Source organism: Oncorhynchus mykiss, chromosome 7 (assembly GCF_057628025.1).
Source record: "Oncorhynchus mykiss isolate SJ-2025 chromosome 7, ASM5762802v1, whole genome shotgun sequence".
In the NCBI taxonomy this organism is placed as follows: Eukaryota; Metazoa; Chordata; class Actinopteri; order Salmoniformes; family Salmonidae; genus Oncorhynchus; species Oncorhynchus mykiss.
In genome coordinates, this window is record NC_143028.1 from 61,748,511 (window position 1) to 61,774,199 (window position 25,689).

Here is a 25,689-nt window from a genome sequence, read left to right on the forward strand (position 1 = left end):
CCCTCCATATCTTCCCCCACCCTATCAACTCTCCCTCTCCTCCCCCTGTCCTCCACCCCTCCATATTCTCCCCCACCCTATCAACTCTCCCTCTCCTCCCCCCCTGTCCTCCACCCCTCCATATCCTCCCCCACCATATCAACTCTCCCTCTCCTCCCCCCTGTCCTCCACCCCTCCATATCCTCCCCCACCCTATCAACTCTCCCTCTCCTCCCCCTGTCCTCCACCCCTCCATATTCTCCCCCACCCCCTCTGTATTTACCTCAGACGGACAGGAGAATGCTGGAAAATGCCCCCATCAAGGAGAATCTGAGGGAGACGAGCCGTTGTTCGGGGATCTGTCCAACGGCGACGAAATTAAGTCTCCGCACAAGTCTGAGGAAGAGGAGCTTGGGACGCCGTTTGACTGCAACGGAGCCTCTACCGATGCTGTGGGAGGGTCGCCACCAGGTGCCGTTAAAGCCAAGACCAGCCAGGACTCTCCAGTGAAGAAGTTCCCTTGCAGCGAGTGCACCCAGACCTTCCGCACCAAGTCTTACCTCAATAAGCACGTCAACAGAGTGCACCATCATGGGGTCCAGAAGAGTCTAGTGGTGAGTGTAGGGTCGGGGTCAGGTCTGGGGGAGCTGGGTCCTTCCCTGGGCTCACCCTTCTCCCCTCAACAGAACATGTCTCTGCTGGAGTCATTTGGCTTCCAGATCGTCCAGTCTGCCTTTGCCTCGTCGCTGGTGGACTCTGAGGCAGGACATAGTGGGATGGAGCTGGGGGGGAAGTGACCTGTAGGTCAGTGGGGGGAAGTGACCAATAGGTTAATGTGGGGGAAAGTGAACCTAGATTTGTGCGGGAAATTTGCCCTAGTTAGGTCTGTTCAGCCTATCAGATGTAAGGGAATGGCGTTGTCTATAGACTGCTCTTGACGTTGTCTATACACTGCTCTTGACGTTGTCTATACACTGCTCTTGACGTTGTCTATAGACTGCTCTTGGCGTTGTCTATAGACTGCTCTTGACGTTGTCTATAGACTGCTCTTGGCGTTGTCTATAGACTGCTCTTGGCGTTGTCTATAGACTGCTCTTGGCGTTGTCTATAGACTGCTCTTGGCGTTGTCTATAGACTGCTCTTGGCGTTGTCTATAGACTGCTCTTGACGTTGTCTATAGACTGCTCTTGGCGTTGTCTATAGACTGCTCTTGGCATTGTCTATAGACTGCTCTTGGCATTGTCTATATACTGCTCTTGGCGTTGTCTATAGACTGCTCTTGGCATTGTCTATATACTGCTCTGCTGTTCATGGCATCATCGCTCACTGTTGTTTTATTACATTCTGTGTCATGGAGCTCGCTATTACTATCTATATACAGCATTTCTTTATGAAGACCATTTCAGAGCAGAATATAAAATGTACATTAACATGAATTATTTTAACATTAAGAAACTTAGACAGCAGATTTTAGGAAGCTGTTATCTTCCTTTTTGATTGTATTTGTATTGTTGTTTATGACATAACCATGCCCTTAAGATCCGTTACCATACACATGCACATAAGAAAAATATATTAGTAAATGCTGTTATTATCATGTCAGGTAATGGAAATACAGAGTGTGGTTTGTAACCAATGGGTTAGTACATGCGTTCACTGGGTCATTTTGAATTGCTTTGTTATTATCAATATGCTGTTCACAGCTGCGGTGAAACGGTCAAACCCAAGCATCCCCTTACTTCAGACAGAGCTCCTGAAGGGGAGAGGCTGCAAATGGAACTCTGGTCCAATTCTGAATAGAATCATAGTCAATTCTATCAGTTTCTGCAGGGCAAGGATAAAACCCTATGGCTGTTCCATTTGAGAATGTTCTATTCTCTTATTACAGATTTTTAGAGAACAGATGTATTTGTTAGTCACGTGAAATCAATTCTAGATATTCAACAGGGACCAAGTTCAGGTTTGACTATTAGAAATCATGAGAAATGTAGAATATATTTTATTAATTTATTGATTGCCCTGTATGCTTTGTGGACAAAGTTTTTTTTTTTTTATGAGTTGATGTTTGAGATGTCGATGTGTTGTACTGATTTTTAGTCTATAAGTTATGCTAGATACAGGAGGCCAACTAGGGAGCAACAGTGAGTATGTATGCTGAAATATCTGGATGTGTTTGGTGCTCTCTGATATGTGCTTTTGTCCTCCCAATCTAATCAACAAGAAGGCTTTTAGTCTAATTGTTTGTCAGATCATTTTGCTTTATTACTTTCAGTACATTCCTGCTTTTATTTATCATTATATTACGATTGTAACGAGTGTATATAACATTCATTCATATACAGTGAATTCAGAAAGTATTCAGACCGCCTGCATTTTTCCACATTCTGTTACGTTACAGACTTATTCTGAAATTGATTTAATTGATTAAGGAAAAAAAACAATCTACACACAATACCCCATGATTAAAATGTAACATTTACATAAGTATTCAGACCCTTTACTTTGTTGACGCACCTTTGGCAGCGATTACAGCCATGAGTCTTCTTGGGTATGGCGTTACAAACTTACCACACCTGTGTTTGGGGAGATTCTCTCTGTAGATCCTCTCAAGCTCTGTCAGGTTGGATGGGGAGCGTTGCTGCACAGGTATTTTCAGATCTCTCCAGAGATGTTCGATCGGGTTCAAATCTGGGCTCTGGATGGGCCACTCAAGGACATTCAGAGACTTGTCCCAAAGCCACTCATGCGTTGTCTTGGCTGTGTGTTAGGGTGGTTGTCCTGTTGGAAGATGAACCTTCGCCCCAGTCTGAGGTTCTGAGTGCTCTGGAGCAGGTTCTCATCAAAGATCTCTCTACTTTGCTCTGTTCATGTTTCTCCCCATCCTGACTAGTCTCCCAGTAACTGCCGCTGAAAACAATTCCCACAGCATCATGCTGCCACCACCATGCTTCACCGTAGGGATGGTGCCAGTTTCCCTCCAGATATGACGCTTGGCATTCAAGCCAAAGAGTTCAATATTGGTTTCATCAGACCAGAGAATCTTGTTTCTGATGGTCTGAGAGTCTTTACGTGCCTTTTGGCAAACTCCAAGTGGGCTGTTGTGCCTTTTACTGAGGAGTGGCTTCTGTGTGGCCACTCTACCATAAAGGCCTGATTGGTGGAATGCTGCAGAAATGGTTGTCCTTCTGGAAGGTTCTCCCATCTCCAGAGAGGAACTCTGGAGCTCTGTCAGAGTGACCATCGGGTTCTTGGTCACCTCCCTGACCAAGGCCCTTCTTCCTCGATTGCTCAGTTTGGCCAGGCGGCCAGCTTTAGGAAGAGTCTTGGTGGTTCCAAACTTCTTCCATTTAAGAATGATGGAAGCCACTGTGTTCTTGGGGACCTTGAATGCTGCAGACATTTTTTGGTACCCTTCCCCAGATTTGTGCCTCAACACGATCCTGTCTCGGAGCTCTATGGACAATTCCTTTGACCTCATGGCTTGGCTTTTGCTCTGACATGCACTGTCAACTGTGGGACCTTATATTGACAGTTGTGTGCCTTTCCAAATCATGTCCAATCAATTGAATTTACCATAGGTGGACTCCAAGTTGTAGAAACATCTCAAGGATGATCAAAGGGAAACAGGATGCACCTGAGTTCAGTTACGAGTCTTATAAGCAAAAGGTCTAATACATTTGCAAAAATTTCTAAACCTGTTTTCGCTTTGTCATTATGGGGTATTGTGGAACGTTTTGTATTTAATTAATTTTAGAATAAGGCTGTAACGTAACAAAATTGGGCAAAAGTCAAGGGTCTGAATACTTTACGAATGCATGGAATATAAAAAATATATATATATATATATATCTCTCGTATATATATATATATATATATATACTTTTTTTCCCTTCCTTGCCAAGTTTTGGTGGTGGTTGTTCGGTTTTCCGCACTGTGAGTGCCCATGATCTGCTGTGTACTGTTCTGGACATAAATGTTTGTTGGGATGAGGTTGTTCACTGGATGGTGACAGAAGTATCCCTGTTCACTGTAGACCTGGGTTCAAAAAGTACTTGAAAGCATTTGGGTGGGTTTTGCACTTGTGGGACTCTTCTATTGTGCCAGGTAAGCTAAATCAAATACTATTTGAGTCCAGGTCTGGCTCTCTGTGCTGTTACCTTGTTCTGGTAGTGTATACTCTACCAGTTTAGTTCTGCCACCCATGGTGCCACCCATGGCTTTGATCAATCAGTCTGTTTAGGCCATATTATTCCATTTAATTTGTTTTAATATCCCCACTGAATAGTGATGCTTTTCACACAGGGGATGGAGTACAAATCAATTTAAAAAGGCCTGTTTCTTTGTGTTATTTATTGGATAAGTAAGAGACAATGCTGTTTTTAGAAATATGCTCATATGATATGCAACACTGGTGATTGCCCATACATGCTATTCAATTCATCTGGTGGTATTGGTTGTTTGTTTATCTCACCTGTTTTGGTAGTTCAATTTATAGGATGTTTTTATTGATTGATTGCTTAAATACTTACCTGTGTTGTTTTCTTGTATTGTTATGTTGGTCTGTTGCAAAGTGCCTTCCCAATACTGATTGTGCACAGCAGTAGATTTGAAATGCGAGATGAAAAAGGACCTATTTCTCTAAATGGTCAATCATGCGCAGAGTGAATTGCAATGACACTTTTGTACACATAACATGCACACAAAGAAGATGTACATTTGTATATGTATGTTGGTATTTTATCATTGTACTTGTCAAGATTCTTCAACTTTAAACATTTTTAAGTTACATGTTTTATTAAACCTTTGGACATATTTCAATATAAGCATACTTTTCTATAGACGTCTGTTTTTGTACACTGTTTTTGAGTCTGTCATCTCTGATACAGAGTTGGGGATGAAATAAATATGTATTTGAAACTGTTCCTGAGTGTGTTATTGTGCCATAGTTTTGGATGAGTTGACTTTGGTTTACTTTTCATGACACATCATGGTTCACTTATTTAGCCATGTCACTGACTGGATTCAAGCTCTTCATGTGGCCACAAGTAGAAAATTAACACGATGTTACTGTGCAGAATAGATTAGTGCAGAATAAAACATTGTAGCGTAAAGTCTACATTATTGATGAAACACAATTTAGTGTAATATACATCTTTATTTTTACTCCCTTCCAGACAGTCAAACTGCACAGACATCTGCTACATACTGGTGGTGACATTCAGGTGTTGGAAAGGACAGACAGATATGTCATTCTTTCCCAGGAACATTGTTTTGTTTTCAGTGGCATGTCATTGGGGTTGATGTCATTGCAGGTTTCAATAAGTTAATAAATACCACACTGACATCAGAAATGGTATTGATCTAATAGGTTTACAGTCAAATGAAATAGAGGGCCCTAATCTAGTGTCTTGTTGTATAATCAATGATAATATACAGTGCCTTGCGAAAGTATTCGGCCCCCTTGAACTTTGCGACCTTTTGCTACATTTCAGGCTTCAAACATAAAGATATAAAACTGTATTTTTTTGTGAAGAATCAACAACAAGTGGGACACAATCATGAAGTGGAACGACATTTATTGGATATTTCAAACTTTTTTAACAAATCAAAAACTGAAAAATTGGGCGTGCAAAATTATTCAGCCCCTTTACTTTCAGTGCAGCAAACTCTCTCCAGAAGTTCAGTGAGGATCTCTGAATGATCCAATGTTGACCTAAATGACTAATGATGATAAATACAATCCACCTGTGTGTAATCAAGTCTCCGTATAAATGCACCTGCACTGTGATAGTCTCAGAGGTCCGTTAAAAGCGCAGAGAGCATCATGAAGAACAAGGAACACACCAGGCAGGTCCGAGATACTGTTGTGAAGAAGTTTAAAGCCGGATTTGGATACAAAAAGATTTCCCAAGCTTTAAACATCCCAAGGAGCACTGTGCAAGCGATAATATTGAAATGGGAGGAGTATCAGACCACTGCAAATCTACCAAGACCTGGCCGTCCCTCTAAACTTTCAGCTCATACAAGGAGAAGACTGATCAGAGATGCAGCAAAGAGGCCCATGATCACTCTGGATGAACTGCGGAGATCTACAGCTGAGGTGGGAGACTCTGTCCACGACAACAATCAGTCGTATATTGCACAAATCTGGCCTTTATGGAAGAGTGGCAAGAAGAAAGCCATTTCTTAAAGATATCCATAAAAAGTGTCGTTTAAAGTTTGCCACAAGCCACCTGGGAGACACACCAAACATGTGGAAGAAGGTGCTCTGGTCAGATGAAACCAAAATTGAACTTTTTGGCAACAATGCAAAACGTTATGTTTGGCGTAAAAGCAACACAGCTGAACACACCATCCCCACTGTCAAACATGGTGGTGGCAGCATCATGGTTTGGGCCTGCTTTTCTTCAGCAGGGACAGGGAAGATGGTTAACATTGATGGGAAGATGGATGGAGCCAAATACAGGACCATTCTGGAAGAAAACCTGATGGAGTCTGCAAAAGACCTGAGACTGGGACGGAGATTTGTCTTCCAACAAGACAATGATCCAAAACATAAAGCAAAATCTACAATGGAATGGTTCAAAAATAAACATATCCAGGTGTTAGAATGGCCAAGTCAAAGTCCAGACCTGAATCCAATCGAGAATCTGTGGAAAGAACTGAAAACTGCTGTTCACAAATGCTCTCCATCCAACCTCACTGAGCTCGAGCTGTTTTGCAAGGAGGAATGGGAAAAAATGTCAGTCTCTCGATGTGCAAAACTGAGAGAGACATACCCCAAGCGACTTACAGCTGTAATCACAGCAAAAGGTGGCGCTACAAAGTATTAACTTAAGGGGGCTGAATAATTTTGCACGCCCAATTTTTCAGTTTTTGATTTGTTAAAAAAGTTTGAAATATCCAATAAATGTCGTTCCACTTCATGATTGTGTCCCACTTGTTGTTGATTCTTCACAAAAAAATACAGTTTTATATCTTTATGTTTGAAGCCTGAAATGTGTCAAAAGGTCGCAAAGTTCAAGGGGGCCGAATACTTTCGCAAGGCACTGTACCATATTGAATCGACATGTTATATCAAGTAGTCCTTACCTAAACATATTTTTCACTTGCATTTCTAGACACAGATTAAGCAGAGCATGTATTTTTTAAAGTCCAGGACTAGGCTTCATCTGTTTCCAGGAAACTGGTCCATTGTTTAACAGCTTTGGGCTTTTAGAAATAACTGTATAGTACATCAAAAAAATCTACACTACTGTTCAAAAGTTTGGGGTCACTTAGAAATTTCACAGAACAGCGCAAACTGGCCCTAACGACAATAGAAAGAGTGGGAGGCCCCGGTACACAACTGAGCAAGAGGACAAGTACATTACATGTCTAGTTTGAGAAACAGACGCCTCACAAGTTCTCAACTGGTAGCTTCATTAAATAGCATCCGCAAAACACAGGTCTCAATGTCAACAGTGAAGAGGCAACTCCGGGATGCTGGCCTTCTAGGCAGAGTTCCTCTGTCCAGTGTCTGTTATTTTGCCCATCTTCAACTTTTCTTTTAATTGGCCAGTCTGAGATATGGCTTTTTATTTGCAACTCTGCCTAGAAGGCCAGCCTCCCACTCCTCTTTCTAATATGGTTAGGGCCAGTTTGCGCTGTTCTGAGAAGGGAGTACACAGCGTTGTACCAGATTTTCAGTTTCTTGGCAATTTTTCGCATGGAATAGCCTTCATAGTACACAGCGTTGTACCAGAATGTCAGTTTCTTGGCAATTTCTCGCATGGAATAACCTTCATTTCTCAGAACATGAATAGACTGATGAGTTTCAGAAGAAAGTTATTTGTTTCTGACCATTTTGAGCCTGTAATTGAACCCACAAATGCCTATGCTCCAGATACTCAACTACTCTAAAGAAGGCCAGTTGTAATTGCTACTTTAATCAGCACAACAGTTTTCAGCTGTGCTACCATAATTGCAAAAGGGTTTTCGAATTATCAATTAGCCTTTTAAAATGATAAACTTGGATTTGCTAACACAACGTGCCAATGGAACACAGGAGTGATGGTTGCTGATAATGGGCCTCTGTACGCCTATGTAGATATTCCATTAAGAATCTGCCATTTCCAGCTACAATAGTCATTTACAACATTAACATTGTATTTCTGATCAATTTGATGTTATTTTAATGGACAAAAAAAAAAAGTTTCTTTCAGAAACAAGGACATTTCTAAGTGACCCCAAACTTTTGAATGGTAGTGTATACTGTATATACAAATGTTCTCAAAATGTTGTTTCCAAAACAAAGTCAGCCTTTTCGGTGTCTGTCTCCCTATTCTTGTAGTTGAGTTTGTGAAAGTCCTCCATGATCTCCACCATGCACTTGCCTTTGGTCTCTGGGATGAAGTAGAGCATGAACGCTGAGCTAAACATGCAGTATGCCACAAAGACCAGGAAGCAGAACTGGCCTAGAGCATCCTACATGGGCACATGAATAATGTTAAAGATCAACAGATAACTCACTGACCAGACAGACAGTAGGATCTCAGAGATATAAAACCGTCAGGAAATGGTAGTCGTTCAGATCACTGATATTAAGTGTGTGTATGTTAACTTGGAGCAGTACCTTACCACTATGTAGGGGAAGAACATCCCGATGAGGAACAGGCCTAGCCAGTTGACGGAGCCGCTGATGACGTAAGCGGACGGTCTCCAAGCCTGCAGGAAGAGATCTGCAGGGAGGGCCATGGACACCCCGGCTAGAAAGAGACGAGTACTATGACAACCAGCTCAGGCTGGCATTATTTCACTCAATTCCAAATACTCTGAACTGGAATCGTACACACCAAAATGTGACATAATACATAAGACATTTATAAGCATAGAGTACTCACAAGGTCCTAGTCCATAAACACAGATGACAGAGAAGATGAGGGCGATGTTAACATAAGGGAACCATGAAAACAGGTCCTGTTGAGAGAGAAAGGACTGTGTTAGTTCTCATGTCAGCTGACACAGCAACCCTAAATGTTGGATTACCTTGATGGACAGCATAACAACAAGGATGGACATGATGACTCCCATCAACAGGTAGCCATAGCCCATCAGCATCTTCCTGCCCGCACGGTCTATCAACAGAGACTGGGACACAACAAGGATAGGAGGTCAATATGGCCACTAAAACAAATGTTATTGTATTGTTCAGTTACAGACAGTGATGTTATTCTCCACTATGACCTCCAGTATGTTATGGTACTCACACAGAGACTGATGGAGATGAGTTCTGTTGCTCCGATACCAATGGACAGGTAGTGCATATTGTCCTCTGCTACTCCAGATTCACGGAAGATGTCAAAAGCGTAGAAATAAATCTATAGAATAAATTCTGGGTCAATGTGGAGCAGATGAGATGAAAGGAGAATGACAAGATAATATAGAGAATGAGAGGGCTCCCTCTTGCAACAGTTACAAGCATTTCTTCTGAAAAAAGGAAGGGTATGGATCACCTCTTCACTTCTACATAGAATGCAGAATAACCTCATCAGGGAAATACAACCTACTGACATTGAACTCATGACTAAAGGTAGATTCAGTAATGTTGCAGTAAAGGTAGATAGAGTAAAAACAGACTCACTGCGTTAATACCACAAAACTGAACACAGGCACAGGGGATGACCAGAGCCAGCACTTGCCACCTGACACAGCGAGAAGTCAGCACGTCCCACACTGTCTTAGACTTCTGGCCCTGCATGCTCTCCCTCTCCTTCTCCATGTCATCCATCTCCATCTTCAGGTCATCTTCCTGCCACAGCCACTGCAGGGCTATGACAACAACATACACACAAATCACGTTATTCAACAGCAACATCATATACACACCTCTTCTCGCCATCTCTGATGATATGATGTGTACGGATGTGTTATATTATGTGTACTGTTATGTTGTACACTATGAAGTGTATTCTGTGTTTGATTATTGTATGGTTTAGATTTGATGCAGGGACATTCTCCCCCAAAGCCAGCATAACAGATAAAATAAAAATTTCTCACATTATGCATACCTTTTTTTGAGCCCTCTGTGTCGCCTTTGTCGATGTACAGGTAGCGAGGTGCTTCTGGGAAAAAGAGCAGGGTCACAAACTGGATGATGGCAGGGAGGCCACCAAGGGCCATCAGCCAGGGCCACATGTCATCTGTACCCATCACCTCCCTACAGAGAGACAGGGAGGGAAAGGGAGAGAGCGAGAGAGACAGAGACGGAGATGGGGGGAAGGGGGGGGGGGCAGAAAGACAGAGGGAGAGACTTGGTAAGAAATGATTAATTTCAACCATACTGTGTCTTTCTTCCATCCTCATTCCATCTTTGATACTTGAACATCAATATTGCTCAAATATTGTTCCCTATTAGAATTTCACATCATTTTTGTTATCCAGCTTCTGTCAAAATGTTAGTTTTTTTTGTCATAGAGAGCTTTGCCATACACTTGTATGTTGTGCTCCAAAATTATTCAATTTCTGGTAATTTGTCAGATGAGCTGTTCAGAATATGTACTTCTGCCCAGCCGGACCGGGACAGGGGAATCCAGTGCATATGACAATGAGGCTGGTCCGAGGTTCAGCGTGGGTCAACTGGAACATTCAAATCAAATCACATTTTATTGGTCACATACACGTGTTTAGCAGATGTTATTGCAGGTGTAGCGAAATGCTTGTGTTTCTAGCTCCAACAGCGCTGTAATATCTAACAAGTAACATCTAACAATTTCACAATACACACAAATCTACTAAGTAAATTAATGGAATTAAGAATATATAAATATATGGACGGGCAATGTCAGAGCGGCATAGAATAAGAAACAGTAGAACAGAATTGAATAGAATACAGTATATACATATGAGATGAGTAATGTAAAATATGTAAACATTATTAGTGACTAGTAATCCATTATTAAAGAGGCCAGTGATTTCAAGTCTATGTATATAGGCAGCAGCCTCTACAATGTGCTAGTGATGGCTATTTAACAGTCTGAAGAACTTGAGATAGAAGCTGTTTTTCAGTCTCTCGGTCCCAGCTTTGATGCACCTGTACTAGCCTTCTGGATGATAGTGGGGTGAACAGGAAGTGGCTTGGGTGGTTGTTGTCCTTGATTATATTTTTGGCCTTACTGTGACATCGGGTGCTGTAGGTGTCCTGGAGGGCAAGTAGTTTGTCCCTGGCGATGCATTGGGCAGACCGCACCACCCTCTGGAGAGCCCTGCGGTTGCGGGCGGTGCAGTTGCCGCACCAGGAGGTGATATAGCCCAACAGGATGTGCCTTCTTCACCACACTGTCTGTGTGGGTGGTCCAGTTCAGTTTGTCAGTGATGTGTATGCCAAGGAACTTGAAACTGTCCACCTTCTCCACTGCTGTCCCGTCAATGTGGATAGGTGGGTGCTCCCCCTGCTGTTTCCTGAAGTCTACGATGATCTCCTTTGTTTTGTTGACGTTGAGTGAGAGGTTATTTTCCTGGCACCACAGTCCCAGAGCCCTCATCTCCTCCCTGTAGGCTGTCTCATCATTGTTGGTAATCAAGCCTACTACTGTTGTGTCGTCTGCAAACTTGATGATTGAGTTGGAGGCGTGCGTGGCCACACAGTCATGGGTGAATAGGGAGTACAGGAGGGGGATGAGCATGAAGGGGATTTCACTGAACAGTGTGGAAGGGTGGATGTAATCTATGTAACTGTGCTGTGACTGTGGGTTCTGAGGATGTGTGTTAAGGTGTTATGAACATGAACCAATGCAGCCTGGTCAACCATGCTGACCGCTACACTGTGAGCACAACACAGAGGTCAGAATGCTTGACCAGGCTAGAACAACTGATAATTAAGAGGGTAAAGTAACCTGAGAACAAGGGTTAGGGGTTTAAGTAACAAGGGTACTGACTTGATGCCAACAATCTGACCCATGACCTTCCCCAAGCCAATAAAGATGGAGCTAGTGAGGGTCAGGAATCCTCTCAGCTTCTTAGGTGAACTCTCGCCCAGGTACATCAGGTGCACACTCAGCCCCATGCCTGAGAGAGAGGAGGATGAGAGAGAGGAGGGAGAGGTATAAGGCAGGAGATATAGAGAAAGAGTGAAATAAAGAGAGAGAGAAAGAAAGAAAGAGAGAGGGGGGAGAGATGGAGGGAAGAGAGTTACAAGAGAAGTAAAAATTAAAATAATACTGCAGGATGCTCCCATGTTCCAACAGAGAGTAGACTATACACACACAGAGGAAAAAAACTAAGCACAAAACACATACCAACATTATATCCATAGAGAAATCTGCCCAGCAGGATCATCTCAAAGGACTTGGCCATGGGACTGAATACCATCAGTAGAGCGGCTACAAGTGCCACTATGTTGTTGAACAGCAGGGCTTTCTTCCTGCAAAACAGAAGAGAGAGAGGGAGAGAGTGTGTGTGTGTGTGTGTGTGTGTGTGTGTGTGTGTGTGTGCGTGCGTGCGTGCGTGCGTGCGTGCATGCGTGCGTGCGTGCGTGGCCCTAAGTGTCTTACCGGCCGTAGGTGACAGGGAGACTGCCACTGTGGATAGCCCCGACCCATCCTCCTAGACTAAACACAGATACGATGAAAGACCAGATGAGCATGTTGGTGGAATCGTCTACTGGAACCTCATACCTCCCCAGCCAGGTCTGGTTCACAAAGCTCTGTATGTGCTACATACAGACAGGGAGAGAGAGAATGGATTTCACCTGTCCAGTTTAGTTAATGTCAGTGCAGATGGACGAAGCCACTATAGAATATTGAGATGGACCCTGAGTTTTGGCAAGTAAGCTCACTTATAAATCAGGGTTGGGTGCATTACTTGTGAAATGTAATCAGTTACTGTTTATAGATTACATGACAATAATAGTAATTCGTAGTGTAATTCATTGGATTACTCAAAATAAATAACATTATCTAATTTTGGGATTACTTTTGGGATTACTTCCTTCATTAACCAGCATCTGCCTCGTCAGTTTATGCTGCAGACCGATCAATTTCCTCTAACTCTGCCCACCCAACTCCCCAGCATCTTTGGGTAAGTGCTGGCTCAGCTGCCTGCTGCCTCTTCTTGATAACATGGCATTACTGCTAAAAGGTCAGCTTCACTGTCAAATAAATTCTGGTCAGTAAAAGAGTAAATGGACGTTTGAATATCTTAGACACCCTTAACATAAAAGGATGGTATGATAAAGACTCCAATAGACAGATGTAACAGATCCAAGAGAAAACAGATTATTTCATGAGTTGGATGACTTTTAAGTCTGTCGTTCTGAATTAAAGTGCTCCAAATTTCTTGTTGTTTTGGGTCAGTCGTAGTCGGTGAAATTGAACGATGTGTCGTTTGGAGTCCAACCGGCAGTACGGTACACAGCAGGTTACTCTGGACATGATGGCGTGCCGGGCTGTTGTGTCGGCTCAGGACCCCGCATTTCATCTCACTCAGTCAGTGTTTACCTCAAACGTTTTGAATTTACCCCCCTATGAGTATACAATGTCATAACATAAAATAGTCTAGACTTTATTTTCTCTATCTTTATTATCATGAAATAGCCTACCCCAAAGATGTCATGAGTCATCTTACACTATATAGAATTGCCCAAACATTTCTTTGTGTAACGTTCTGAGTGTAGTGGGTGAGAAGTCAGGCGCAGGAAGCAGAGAGTTCAGGGGAGTGCTATTTTAATGCACCACAACGGTGAACATAAGCCAACCCCACGAAAACACAGGGCGTAAACAAAACAAACGCCCCAAACAGGGGGACTTAAACGGTCCAGAAAAGACCCACGAAATGGGAAAGCACGTAACTCACAGACGTGCACACAAGTTTACACAACACAGAAGGTCACAATAATTAATCCCGCACAAGGAACCAGGCGGGCCGGCTGACTAAATAAAGCCTCACTAATTATACAGAATTCAAAACAGGTGCACTCAATGAACACATAAGGGAGGGGGAGGAAATAATCAGTGGCAGCTAGTAGGCCGGCGACGACGACCGCCGAGCGCCACCCGAACGGGAAGGGGAGCCACCTTCGGTCGGAGTCGTGACAGTACCCCCCCCTTGACGCGCGGCTCCCGCAGCGCGCCGACACCGGCCTCGAGGTCGACCCGGAGGACGAGGCGCAGGGCGCTCCGGATGGAGGCGATGGAAATCCCTCAACATTGACGGATCCAAAATGTCCCCCACCGGTACCCAGCACCTCTCCTCCGGACCGTACCCCTCCCAGTCCACGAGGTACTGCAGGCCCCTCACCCGGCGTCTCGAGTCCAGAATGGCCCGTATCGTATACGCCGGGGACCCCTCGATGTCCAGAGGGGGAGGAGGGACCTCCGGCACCTCACCGTCCTGTAGGGGACCAGCTACCACCGGCCTGAGGAGAGACACATGAAACGAGGGGTTAATACGATAATAGGAAGGGAGTTGTAATCGATAACACACCTCGTTTATTCTCCTCAGGACTTTGAAAGGCCCTACACACTGCGGCCCAAGCTTCCGGCAGGGCAAGCGGAGGGGCAGGTTTCGGGTCGAGAGCCAGACCCTGTCCCCCGGTACAAACACGGGGGCCTCACTGCGGTGGCGGTCAGCACTCCTTTTCTGCCGTCCACTAGCTTGTTGAAGGGATTCCCGGACGGCCCTCCAGGTCTCTTTGGAGCGCTGCACCCATTCCTCCACCGCAGGAGCCTCGGTCTGGCTCGGATGCCACGGTGCCAGGACCGGCTGGTACCCCAACACACACTGAAAAGGGGACACATTAGTAGAGGAGTGGCGTAGTGAGTTCTGGGCCATTTCGGCCCAGGGGATGTACCTCGCCCACTCCCCTGGCCGGTCCTGGCAGTACGACCGCAGAAACCTACCCACCTCCTGGTTTACTCTCTCCACCTGCCCATTACTTTCGGGGTGATAACCGGAGGTCAGGCTGACCGAGACCCCCAGACGCTCCATGAACGCCCTCCATACTCGGGACGTGAACTGGGGGCCCCGATCAGAAACGATGTCCTCCGGCACCCCGTAGTGCCGGAAGACGTGGGTGAATAATGCCTCCGCAGTCTGTAGGGCTGTAGGGATACCGGGCAACGGGAGGAGACGGCAGGACTTAGAGAACCGATCCACAATCACCAGAACCGTGGTGTTCCCCTGAGACGGGGGAAGATCGGTCAGGAAGTCTACGGATAGATGTGACCATGGCCGTTGTGGAACGGGGAGGGGTTGTAACTTCCCTCTAGGAAGGTGCCTAGGAGCCTTACTCTGGGCGCATACTGAACAGGAGGAGACATAAACCTTAACGTCCCTAGCCAAGGTAGGCCACCAATACCTCCCCCAAAGGCTTCCTATTGTCCTCCTCACCCCAGGGTGACCCGAGGAGGGTAGAACGTGAGCCCACCGAATCAGTTGGTCCCGAACACCAAGCGGCACGTACTTCTGCCCCGCCGGACACTGAGGAGGCGCGGGTTCAGCCCGTAACGCCCGCTCGATGTCCGAGTCCACCTCCCATACCACCGGTGCTATCAGCTTTGAGGCGGGAAGGATGGGAGTAGGTTCGGTGGACCTATCCTCTGTGTCGTAAAGGCGGGACAGTGCATCCGCTTTCACGTTCTGGGAGCCCGGTCTATACGATAAAGTGAACCGGAATCGGGTAAAAAATATGGCCCACCTTGCCTGACGCGGGTTCAGTCTCCTAGCTGCCCGAATATACTCCAGATTTTGGTGGTCGGTCCAGATGAGAAAGGGGTGCTTAGCCCCCTCAAGCCAGTGTCTCCACACCTTCAGAGCCCTGACCACCGCTAACAACTCCCGGTCACCCACATCATAGTTACGCTCCGCTGGGCTGAGCTTCCTCGAGAAGAAAGCGCAGGGGCGGAGTTTTGGTGGCGTACCCGAGCGCTGTGATAGCACGGCACCCACCCCAGCCTCGGACGCATCCACCTCCACTATGAATGCTAGAGAGGGGTCCGGATGGGCCAACACGGGTGCATCCGTGAACAGCGCCTTCAACTTGTTGAAAGCTCCGTCCGCCTCTGCTGACCACCGCAACCGCACCGGACCCCCCTTCAGCAGTGAGGTAATTGGAGCCGCTACCTGACCAAAACCCCGGATAAACCTCTGGTAGTAGTTGGCAAAACCCAAAAACCGCTGCACCTCTTTTACCGTGGTCGGAGTCGGCCAATTACGCACGGCCTTACTGCGGTCACCCTCCATCTCCAACCCCGAGGTGGAAATGCGATAACCCAGAAAGGAGACGGCTCGTTTGGAGAACACACACTTCTCAGCCTTGACGTATAGGTCATGCTCCAGCAGTCTACCAAGCACCCTGCGTACCAGAGACACATGCGCGGCGTGAGTGGCTGAGTAGATCAGAATATCATCGATATAAACAACTACTCCCTGCCTGTGCAGGTCCCTGAGAATATCGTCTACAAAGGATTGAAAAACGGCTGGAGCATTCTTTAACCCATACGGCATGACGCAGTACTCATAGTGGCCCGATGTGGTACTAAATGCGGTTTTCCACTCGTCTCCCTTCCGAATACGCACCAGGCTATACGCGCTCCTGAGATCCAATTTTGTGAAGAACTGCGCTCCCTGAAATGATTCCACTGCCGTAGCAATGAGAGGTAGTGGGTAGCTGAATCCCACCGTGATGGCATTTAGACCTCTATAATCAATACACGGACGCAAACCTCCCTCCTTTTTCCTCACAAAAAAGAAACTCGAGGAGACGGGTGAGATGGAGGACCGAATGTACCCCTGTCCCAGAGACTCCGTGATATATGTCTCCATAGCCAACGTCTCCTCCTGGGATAATGGGTACACGTGACTCTTGGGAAGCGCAGCGTCTACCTGGAGATCTATCGCACAATCCCTTCCCGGTCGATGTGGTGGTAATTTAGTCGCCTTCTTTTTACTGAAAGCGATTGCCAAATCAGCATACTCGGGGGGAATGCACACCGTGGGACCCTGGTCTGGACTCTCCACCGACGTGGCACCGATGGAAACTCCCAGACACCTTCCAGAACACTCCTCTGACCACCCCTGGAGAACCCCCTGTCTCCACGAAATTTTAGGATTGTGCCGGGCCAGCCAGGGAATCCCTAGCACCACTGGAAACGCAGGCGCATCAATAATGTAGAGACTGATACGCTCCCTATGATTCCCCTGCGTTACCATGTCCAGTGGAACCGTGGTCTCCCTGACCACCCCTGACCCTAATGGCCGGCTATCTAGGGAGTGCACGGGAAAGGGAGAATCTATCGGCACAAGCGGAACACCTAATTTAGTAGCGAGTCCGCGATCCATAAAGTTCCCAGCTGCGCCTGAATCGACTAGCGCCCTATGCTGGGAAGAGGGGAAAAATTTAAGGAAAAAAATCAAGACAAACATGTGACCAACAGGGGGTTCTGGGTGAGTTTGGTGCTGACTCACCTGGGGTGATCGAGAAATGTTCCGCCTGCCATCTCGACTCCCAGACGGACCCCCCCAGCACCGATCGGCCGTGTGTCCTCTCCGACCACAGCTGGTGCAGAGGGAGCCTCCTCCTCCGGTACCCCTCGGCACAGTCCCTCCCAACTCCATCGGAACGGGAGTGACGGTGCTGGGTGGTGGAACACACAGGACCCTCTCCGAACGCCCGCGGGCAGCCAGCAGATTGTCCAGTCGGATGGACATGTCAATTAGCTCATCCAGGGAAAGAGCGGTGTCCCGACACGCTAGCTCCCTGCGGACGTCCTCCCGGAGACTACACCGGTAATGGTCGATAAGAGCCCTGTCGTTCCACCCAGATCCTGCTGCCAAGGTCCGGAACTCCAACGCGTAATCCTGGGCGCTCCTCTTCTCCTGCCGGAGATGGAATAGTCGCTCTCCCGCTGCTCGGCCATCTGGAGGGTGGTCAAACACTGCGCGGAAGCGGCGGGAAAACTCTGGGTAGTGCTCCTTCGCTGAGTCTGGGCCATTCCAGACTGCGTTCGCCCACTCCAGAGCACGACCCGTGAGACAGGAGATGAGGACACTCACCCTCTCCGCTCCCGAGGGAGTGGGTCTGACGGTGGCTAGGTACAGTTCCAGCTGGAGTAAGAACCCCTGGCACCCCGCCGCCGCTCCATCATAGACCCTCGGGAGCGTAAGACGGAGGGTGCTGGAGTCGGGAGATGGGGAGTCCTGAGGGGGGGGAGCCGAAGGTGGAGAGAGGAGACCACTTCTCTCCCATCGGTCCATTCTCTCCATCACTTGATCCATAGCCGTTCCGATCCGATGGAGAACGGTGGTATGATGTAGAACCCTTTCCTCCATCGATGGGAGGGGATTGGCTGTTGCTCCTGCTGACTCCATTCCTCAGGGTGCGGGATTCTGTAACGTTCTGAGTGTAGTGGGTGAGAAGTCAGGCGCAGGAAGCAGAGAGTTCAGGGGAGTGCTATTTTAATGCACCACAATGGTGAACATAAGCCAACCCCACGAAAACACAGGGCGTAAACAAAACAAACGCCCCAAACAGGGGGACTTAAACGGTCCAGAAAAGACCCACGAAATGGGAAAGCACGTAACTCACAGACGTGCACACAAGTTTACACAACACAGAAGGTCACAATAATTAATCCCGCACAAGGAACCAGGCGGGCCGGCTGACTAAATAAAGCCTCACTAATTATACAGAATTCAAAACAGGTGCACTCAATGAACACATAAGGGAGGGGGAGGAAATAATCAGTGGCAGCTAGTAGGCCGGCGACGACGACCGCCGAGCGCCACCCGAACGGGAAGGGGAGCCACCTTCGGTCGGAGTCGTGACACTTTGGGCCCCCAAATGAAATAAAATGATGATGCTATATTTAACGTATCTCAATGAGCAGTAATTAAAGTATGCCCAAATGCAGGGACCTGTCAGCATTCTTGACGTCCACTTCTTCCAAGTTTTGCTGGTGCAACTACTTATTTAAATCTGATATGCCTAGTTGTCTTTGCAAAATAATGCATTGAGGCATTTTCCTGGACAGTGTTTATTTTAAGTCATAAAACTTTTGAAAAGGCTATATTGAAACGCCCTTTGCCTCAAGTATTTTGATATGTTTGTCCTTTTAGTACTTCAAACCAACATTCAAAGCATTCTGAATACTCCTGACTTGTGCTTTTATTTAATTTAAATTGAACTCTGGTCACAGGCCTCAGAATTGACCAATTAATAGCTGTTTTACAAAAAACAAAAGCATGTGCTCATAGACCTTAGTGCCGCTTTTGACACCATCAATTACCACATTATTGTGGAGAGATTGGAAACCTTAGTTGGTCTACACAGACAAGTTCTTGCCAGTTTAGATCTCATCTGTCGGAAATATATCATTTTGTCTCTGTGGATAGTTTGTCCTCTAACAAATAAATTGTACATTTTGGTGTTCCTCAAGGTTCTGTTTTAGGACCACTATTGTTTTCAGTAAATATATCTTGGTGATGTCATTTGAAAACACAATGTCAACTCACACAGCTGTACATTTCGATGAAACATGGTGAAGCCCCAAAATTGCCTACCCTGGAAGCCTGTGTTTCAGACATAAGTAAGTGGATGGTGGCAACTGTTTTACTTTAAAACAGAGATGCCTGTTCTAGGTCCCAAGAAACAAAGAGATCAAGAGATCTGATCTGACAATTAGTCTTGACGGTTGTACAGTCGTCTCAAATAAAACTGGGAAGAACCTCAGCATTACTCTGGATCCTGATCTCTCTTTTGACGAACATATCAAGAATATTTCAAGGACAGCTTTTTTCCATCTTCGTAACATTGCAAAAACTGGACACTTTTAGTCCAAAATGATGCAGAAAAGCTAATCCATGCTTTTGTCCCTTCTAGACTAGACTATTGCAATGCTCGGATAAAACATGAAATAAACTTCAGTTAATGCTAAATATGTCTGCTAGAATCTTGACTAGAACCCCAACATTTGATCGTATTACTCCAGTGTTATCCTCTCTACACTGGCTTACTGTTATGGCTTGGGGTGATTTCAAGGTTTTACTGCTAACCTACAAAGCATTACATGGACTTGCTCCTAACTATCTCTCCGATTTGGTCCTGCCGTACATACTTACACGTACGCTACATTCACAAGACGCAGGCCTCCTTATTATCCCTAGAATGTATTAGCAAACAGCAGGAGGCTTAAGCTTTCTCATACAGAGATACATTTTTATGGAATGGTCTGCCTATCCATGTGAAAGACACAGACTCGGTGTCGACATTTAAGTCTTTACTGAAGACTCATCTCTTCATTAGGTCCTATGATTGAGTGTAGCCTGGTCCAAGGGTGCTAAGGTGAACAGCAAGGCACTGGAATGATGAACTGCCATTACTGTTTCTGCCTGGCCAGCTCCCCTCTCTCCACTGGGATTCTCTGCCTCTGACTCTATTAAGGAGGCTGAGTCACTGGCTTACTAGTGCCCTTTACATGCCGTCCCTGGGAGGGGTGCGTCATGTCATGCCAGGCTTTTTTGCACTATACTCGACTTGAGTGAGTTGAGTCACTGATGTGATCTGCCTGTATGGTCTTGCGCCCCCTCGAGCTCGTGCAGTGGAGGAGATTGTCGTGGGCTATAGTCAGCCTCGTCTCAGGGTAGTAAGTTAGTGGTCTGTTGCTATCCCTCTAGTGGTGTGGGGGCTGTACTTTGGCAAAGTGGGTGGGGTTATATCATGCCTGGTTGGTCCTGTCCGGGGGTGTCGTCGGACGGGGCCACAGTGTCCTCCGATCCCCCCGCCTCCAGTATCTATGCTGCAATAGTCTATGTGCCGGGGGGCTAGGGTCAGTCTGTTATATCTGGTGTAATTCTCCTGTCTTATCTGGTGTCCTGTGTGAATCTAAGTATGCTCCCTCTAATTATCTTTCTCCCTCCCCTCCCCTCCCGGAGGACGTGAGCCCTAGGACCATGCCTCAGGACTACCTGGCCTGATGACTCCTGGCTGTCCCCAGTCCACCTGGTCGTGCTTCTGCTCCAGTTTCAACTGTTCTGCCTGAGGCTATGAAAACCTGACCTGTTCAGTGGATGTGCAACCTTGTCCCAGACCTGCTGTTTTAGACTCCCTCTCTTTCTCTGTCTTGATCCCTTTCACTCTCTTTCTCTCTCTACAGCACCTGCTGATGTGACATCTGAATGCTCAGCTATGAAAAGCCAAATGACATTTACTCCTGATTATTATTTGACCCTGCTGGTCATCTATGACCGTTTGAACATTTTGAAGAACAATCTGGCCTTAATGGCAATGTACTCTTATAATCTTCACCCGGAACAGCCAGAAGAGGACTGGCCACCCATCAGAGCCTATTTCCTCTCCAGGTTTCTTCCTATGTTCCTGCCTTTCTAGGGAGTTTTTCCTAGCCACTGTGCTTCTACATCTGCATTGCTTGCTGTTTGAGGTTTTAGGCTGGGATTCTCTGTAAGCACTGGGTGACATCTGCTGATGTAAAAGGGCTTTAGAAATACATTTCATTGATTGATTTGATTGATGTTTGGGGCAAATCCGACAACACATCAATGAGTAAAATGTCTGTCTAGCAATGATCAACAACCAACTTTACTGAGCTTGAAGAATTAAAACAAATAAAATTAGCAAATATTGCACAATCTAGATGTGCAAAGCTCTTACAGACTTACCCAGAAAGACTCACAGCTGTAATTACTGCCAAAGGTGATTCTAACATGCATTGACTCCGGGGGTTGAATACTTATCTAATCAAGATTAGAGCTTTCTTTTTCATACTCTTTTACTTTGACATTACAGAGTATTTTGTGTAGATCATTAACAAAAAAAATACAATTAAATCCATTTTAATCCCACTTTGTGACACATCGAAATGTGGAAAAAGTATAATTTACCTCGTACCTCTGCACATCGACTCGGTACTGGTACCCTGTGTACTCTCTCTTAGCCAAGATATCGCTACTCATTGTGTATTTATTATTAATTTTATCATTACATGTTATTACTTCTCTATTTAATTTTCTTCCTCTCATTGTTGGGAATGGCCCATAACTTAGCATTTCACTGTGAATGACTTAAATATACATTTTCACAAAGTTTGCTGCTTCAGTCTCTTTAGATATTTTTGTCAGATGTTACTATGGAATACTGAAGTATAATTACAAGCATTTCATAAGTGTCAAAGACTTTTATTGACAATTACATGAAGTTGATGCAAAGAGTCAATATTTGCAGTGTTGACCCTTCTTTTTCAAGACCTCTGCAATCCGCCCTGGCATGCTGTCAATTAACTTCTGAGCCACATCCTGACTGATGGCAGCCCATTCTTGCATAATCAATGCTTGGAGTTTGTCAGAATTTGTGAGCTTTTGTTTGTCCATCCGCCTCTTGAGGATTGACCACAAGTTCTCAATGGGATTAAGGCCTGGGGAGTTTCCTGGCCAGAATATCAATGTTTTGTTCCCCGAGCCACTTAGTTATCACTTTTGCCTTATGGCAAGGTGCTCCATCATGCTGGAAAAGGCATTGTTCGTCACCAAACTGTTCCTGGATGGTTGGGAGAAGTTGCTCTCTGAGGATGTGTTGGTACCATTCTTTATTCATGGCTGTGTTCTTAGGCAAAATTGTGAGTGAGCCCACTCCCTTGGCTGAGAAGCAACCCCACACATTAATGGTCTCAGGATACTTTACTGTTGGCATGACACAGGACTGATGGTAGTGCTCACCTTGTCTTCTCCGGACAAGCTTTTTTCCAGATGCCCCAATCAATCGGAAAGGGGATTCATCAGAGAAAATGACTTTACCCCAGTCCTCAGCAGTCCAATCCCTGTACCTTTTGCAGAATATCAGTTTGTCCCTGATGTTATTCCTGGAGAGAAGTGGCTTCTTTGCTTCCCTTCTTGACACCAGAAGATCCTCCAAAAGTATTCGCCTCACTGTGCGTGCAGATGCACTCACACCTGCCTGCTGCCATTCCTGAGCAAGCTCTGTAATGTTGGTGCCCCGATCCCGCAGCTGAATCAACTTTAGGAGGTGGTCCTGGCGCTTGCTGGACTTTCTTGGGCGCCCTAAAGCCTTCTTCACAACAATTGAACCGCTCTCGTTAATGCCCTTGATGATCCGATAAATGGTTGATTTAGGTGCAATCTTACTGGCAGCAATATCCTTGCCTGTGAAACCCGTTTTGTGCAAAGCAACGATGACGGCACGTGTTTCCTTGCAGGTAACAATGGTTGACAGAGGAAGAACAATGATTCCAAGCACCACCCTCCTTTTGAAGCTTCCAGTCTGTTATTCGAACTCAATCAGCATGACAGAGTGATCTCCAGCCTTGTCCTTGTCAACACTCACACCTGTGTTAACGAGAGAATCACTGACATGATGTCAGCTGGTCCTTTTGTGGCAGGGCTGAAATGCAGTGGAAATGTTTTTTGGCGATTCAGATCATCTGCATGGCAAAGAGGGACTTTGCAATTAATTGAAATTCATCTGATCACTCTTCATAACATTCTGGAGTATATGCAAATTGCCATCATACAAACTGAGGCAGCAGACTTTGTGAAAATTAATATTTGTGTCAATCTCAGAACTTTTGGCCACAACTGTACATAGTCATTGAACACTGGTCACTTTAATGTTTACATACTGTTTAATCCACTATATGTATATACTGTAAACTCTTAGAAAGAAGCGGAAGAACCCTTTTAGGTTCTATATAGACACACCATACTATGGACTCTAACATTGCTCGTTTTGATATTTCTTAATTTGACTTCTTTAATTTTGGACTTTTTAAAATTAATTGCGTATTGTTTTGTTTTTCTAGGTATTATTACTACACTGCCGGAGCTAGGAACACAAGCATTTAGCTGCACCTGCGATAACATCTGCAAATCTGTGTACGCAACCAATAAACTTTGGTTTGATTTGACCCTGCTTTTGATGTCTAAAGCAACATTGTATACTTAAAATACTCCAACAACAGTCCTGTAACCTCAACCCCACCATATTTCCTTCTGTCTGCTCACATGATATGACAATACACAGTCGGGTCTGTATAATTTGGATTGGAGAAAAAGCTGCTGCTGATGCACTGTTGATCACAGTGCTATCCATTAGGATTAGGTAACTCCCTCCTCTGGCTGGGAAGTGATACGATATCTCCCTGTTCTCCTGGGAAACTGGACACTGTTTACTCTCTCACACTTTGTATGCACCCTACTGTTTGCACCTTTTGATAGACACTCAATTGAAAAATTGCAATACTGTAATACTGTAGTGTAATTGTGACATATCAACGCAATAACAATAATAAGCATTTTCTTACTTTAAAGCTAATTTGTGCTCCTATGTGGCTCAGGTCATATAGGTTTTTCTTTGCGATATCTTTACAGGCTCAGTCACATGCCAACAGGCAAGGAGGTATCAATCTTAAATCAGATTACGTCTTCACTTTTATCCCTCAATGCTATTCCTCATTATCAAGTTTATATTCAACTCCTTAGAGCTGACCATCAGACAGCTTTCTTACCTCTGCTGGGGAAGACATGATGGAAACTTGCATCCCATATTGAAATGATCCCCCAATTCCCAATACCAATGTCAACAGGTAAAGCCTCCAGTACTGCATCTAGAGTATAAACAAGGATGGCTTACAGTAATTAAGAATTCTAAACTGAGTTACGTCTCAATGAAACAAAGAGCAATATTACAGACATGATACAAGTTTGATAGATTACAGTCAACAGTCAAATAAAGTGTGCAACGTTTTTAACTCAACAATTGTGTTTACATTTTTTTTTGTAATTGTAGGATGTCTCTCAGTATAAACAACATAGGAGTAGAAATGGCAGAGTGCAGAGTCTCTTTTTTAAAACTATTTATTGAATAATTTCAGTATGAGCCTCATCATCAATTATATGAGTGATGTGTTGTTGTCTTACCAGATCATTGAGTGCTTTTCCCATCTTTCCGTCTGAGGCTCACCTGGATGCTGTCTGGAACAGCAGAGCAGGTGGACAGTTGGTTGATCGCCTGCTGCTGCTGAGGGAGAATGGAGGGACACAGACACCAAGGAACATTTACCCCCACTGATACCACAGTCCTGTCCCCGAAACTGTTATTAATCACATCGTCTGGGTTGTAGTGGAAGAAAACCTTGTTGGAGAGGAGGAGAGAAAGAGAGGGATGGGGGGGTAGAGAGAGCGCAGATTAGTGATCACTGAACAGTGAGAGGAACAGGACTGAACCAGGAACATCTTACTGGTCCAAACTGGATCTCACCAGATTCCTTCCCACTGATAACATGCCCAGGCCTTGTGACTCCATCATGTTTGTTTTTACTCCGGTTTGGTATTAGGTTTAATTTTCATAAGAGATGGATGGTTAGGAAGGTGTCTTGATGAAACAGGAATAAATGACTTATTGTTCCGTGAGTCACTGACTGAACACATCAATGTGGAAGCTGAACAGGACAGGTGCTGCCCAGTTCCAGTTTAACATTGAGCACTTTGTAAGGAATAAAGAAAACAGTCATTTCCAAATCTTCTGGTTGATACTGTATGTTTTGTATTGTAAAAATATTGTGCATTGTTTTGAAGTTGCCTTTCGATTGTTTGTGTTGTTTTGATTAGAGTATCAAGTAGTACATTGTCCTGTACTGGTGATTGTTATTGGCAATAAACTAAAAGAGAATTGATCATTAAAAATAAAGAAACAGGCTAAGGCTTATC

The 25,689-nt window shown here is 45.2% G+C and overlaps 2 protein-coding genes across 4 annotated transcripts in view; one reads left to right on the forward strand and one right to left on the reverse strand.

The window, feature by feature from the left end:
- The window catches only part of patz1 (POZ/BTB and AT hook containing zinc finger 1), a 13,639-nt gene extending 8,738 nt beyond the window's left edge, over positions 1-4,901 (forward strand). For all 3 annotated transcript variants that reach the window (XM_090241649.1, XM_021610287.3, XM_021610288.3), the window contains one exon: positions 268-4,901. In XM_090241649.1, coding sequence (XP_090097775.1) covers positions 268-776 — 509 coding nt within the window. In that variant the 3' untranslated portion in view covers positions 777-4,901. The remainder of the gene's footprint in view (positions 1-267) is intronic.
- On the reverse strand, positions 3,835-25,218 carry LOC110528318 (solute carrier family 2, facilitated glucose transporter member 11-like). The gene is made up of 12 exons (XM_021610289.3): positions 24,901-25,218; positions 24,489-24,587; positions 12,510-12,670; positions 12,255-12,379; positions 11,895-12,024; positions 10,029-10,177; positions 9,602-9,789; positions 9,228-9,338; positions 9,007-9,108; positions 8,862-8,937; positions 8,599-8,726; positions 3,835-8,445 (listed from the first exon to the last, which is right to left on the reverse strand). The coding sequence occupies exons 1-12, from the start codon at positions 24,922-24,924 to the stop codon at positions 8,251-8,253; spliced, it is 1,488 nt and encodes a 495-aa protein (XP_021465964.3). The 5' UTR covers positions 24,925-25,218; the 3' UTR covers positions 3,835-8,250.
- Between the last annotated feature and the right edge of the window lie 471 nt (positions 25,219-25,689).

Excerpts from the sequence above, each read along its gene's own strand:
- LOC110528318 (XM_021610289.3), bottom strand. The coding sequence starts at position 24,924 with ATGGGAAAAGCACTCAATGATCTG. Across the intron at positions 24,588-24,900 it reads GAAAAGCACTCAATGATCTG|ATGCAGTACTGGAGGCTTTA; the intron begins GTAAGACAACAA and ends TTTATACTCTAG. Across the intron at positions 8,938-9,006 it reads TTGTTATGCTGTCCATCAAG|GACCTGTTTTCATGGTTCCC; the intron begins GTAATCCAACAT and ends CTCTCTCAACAG.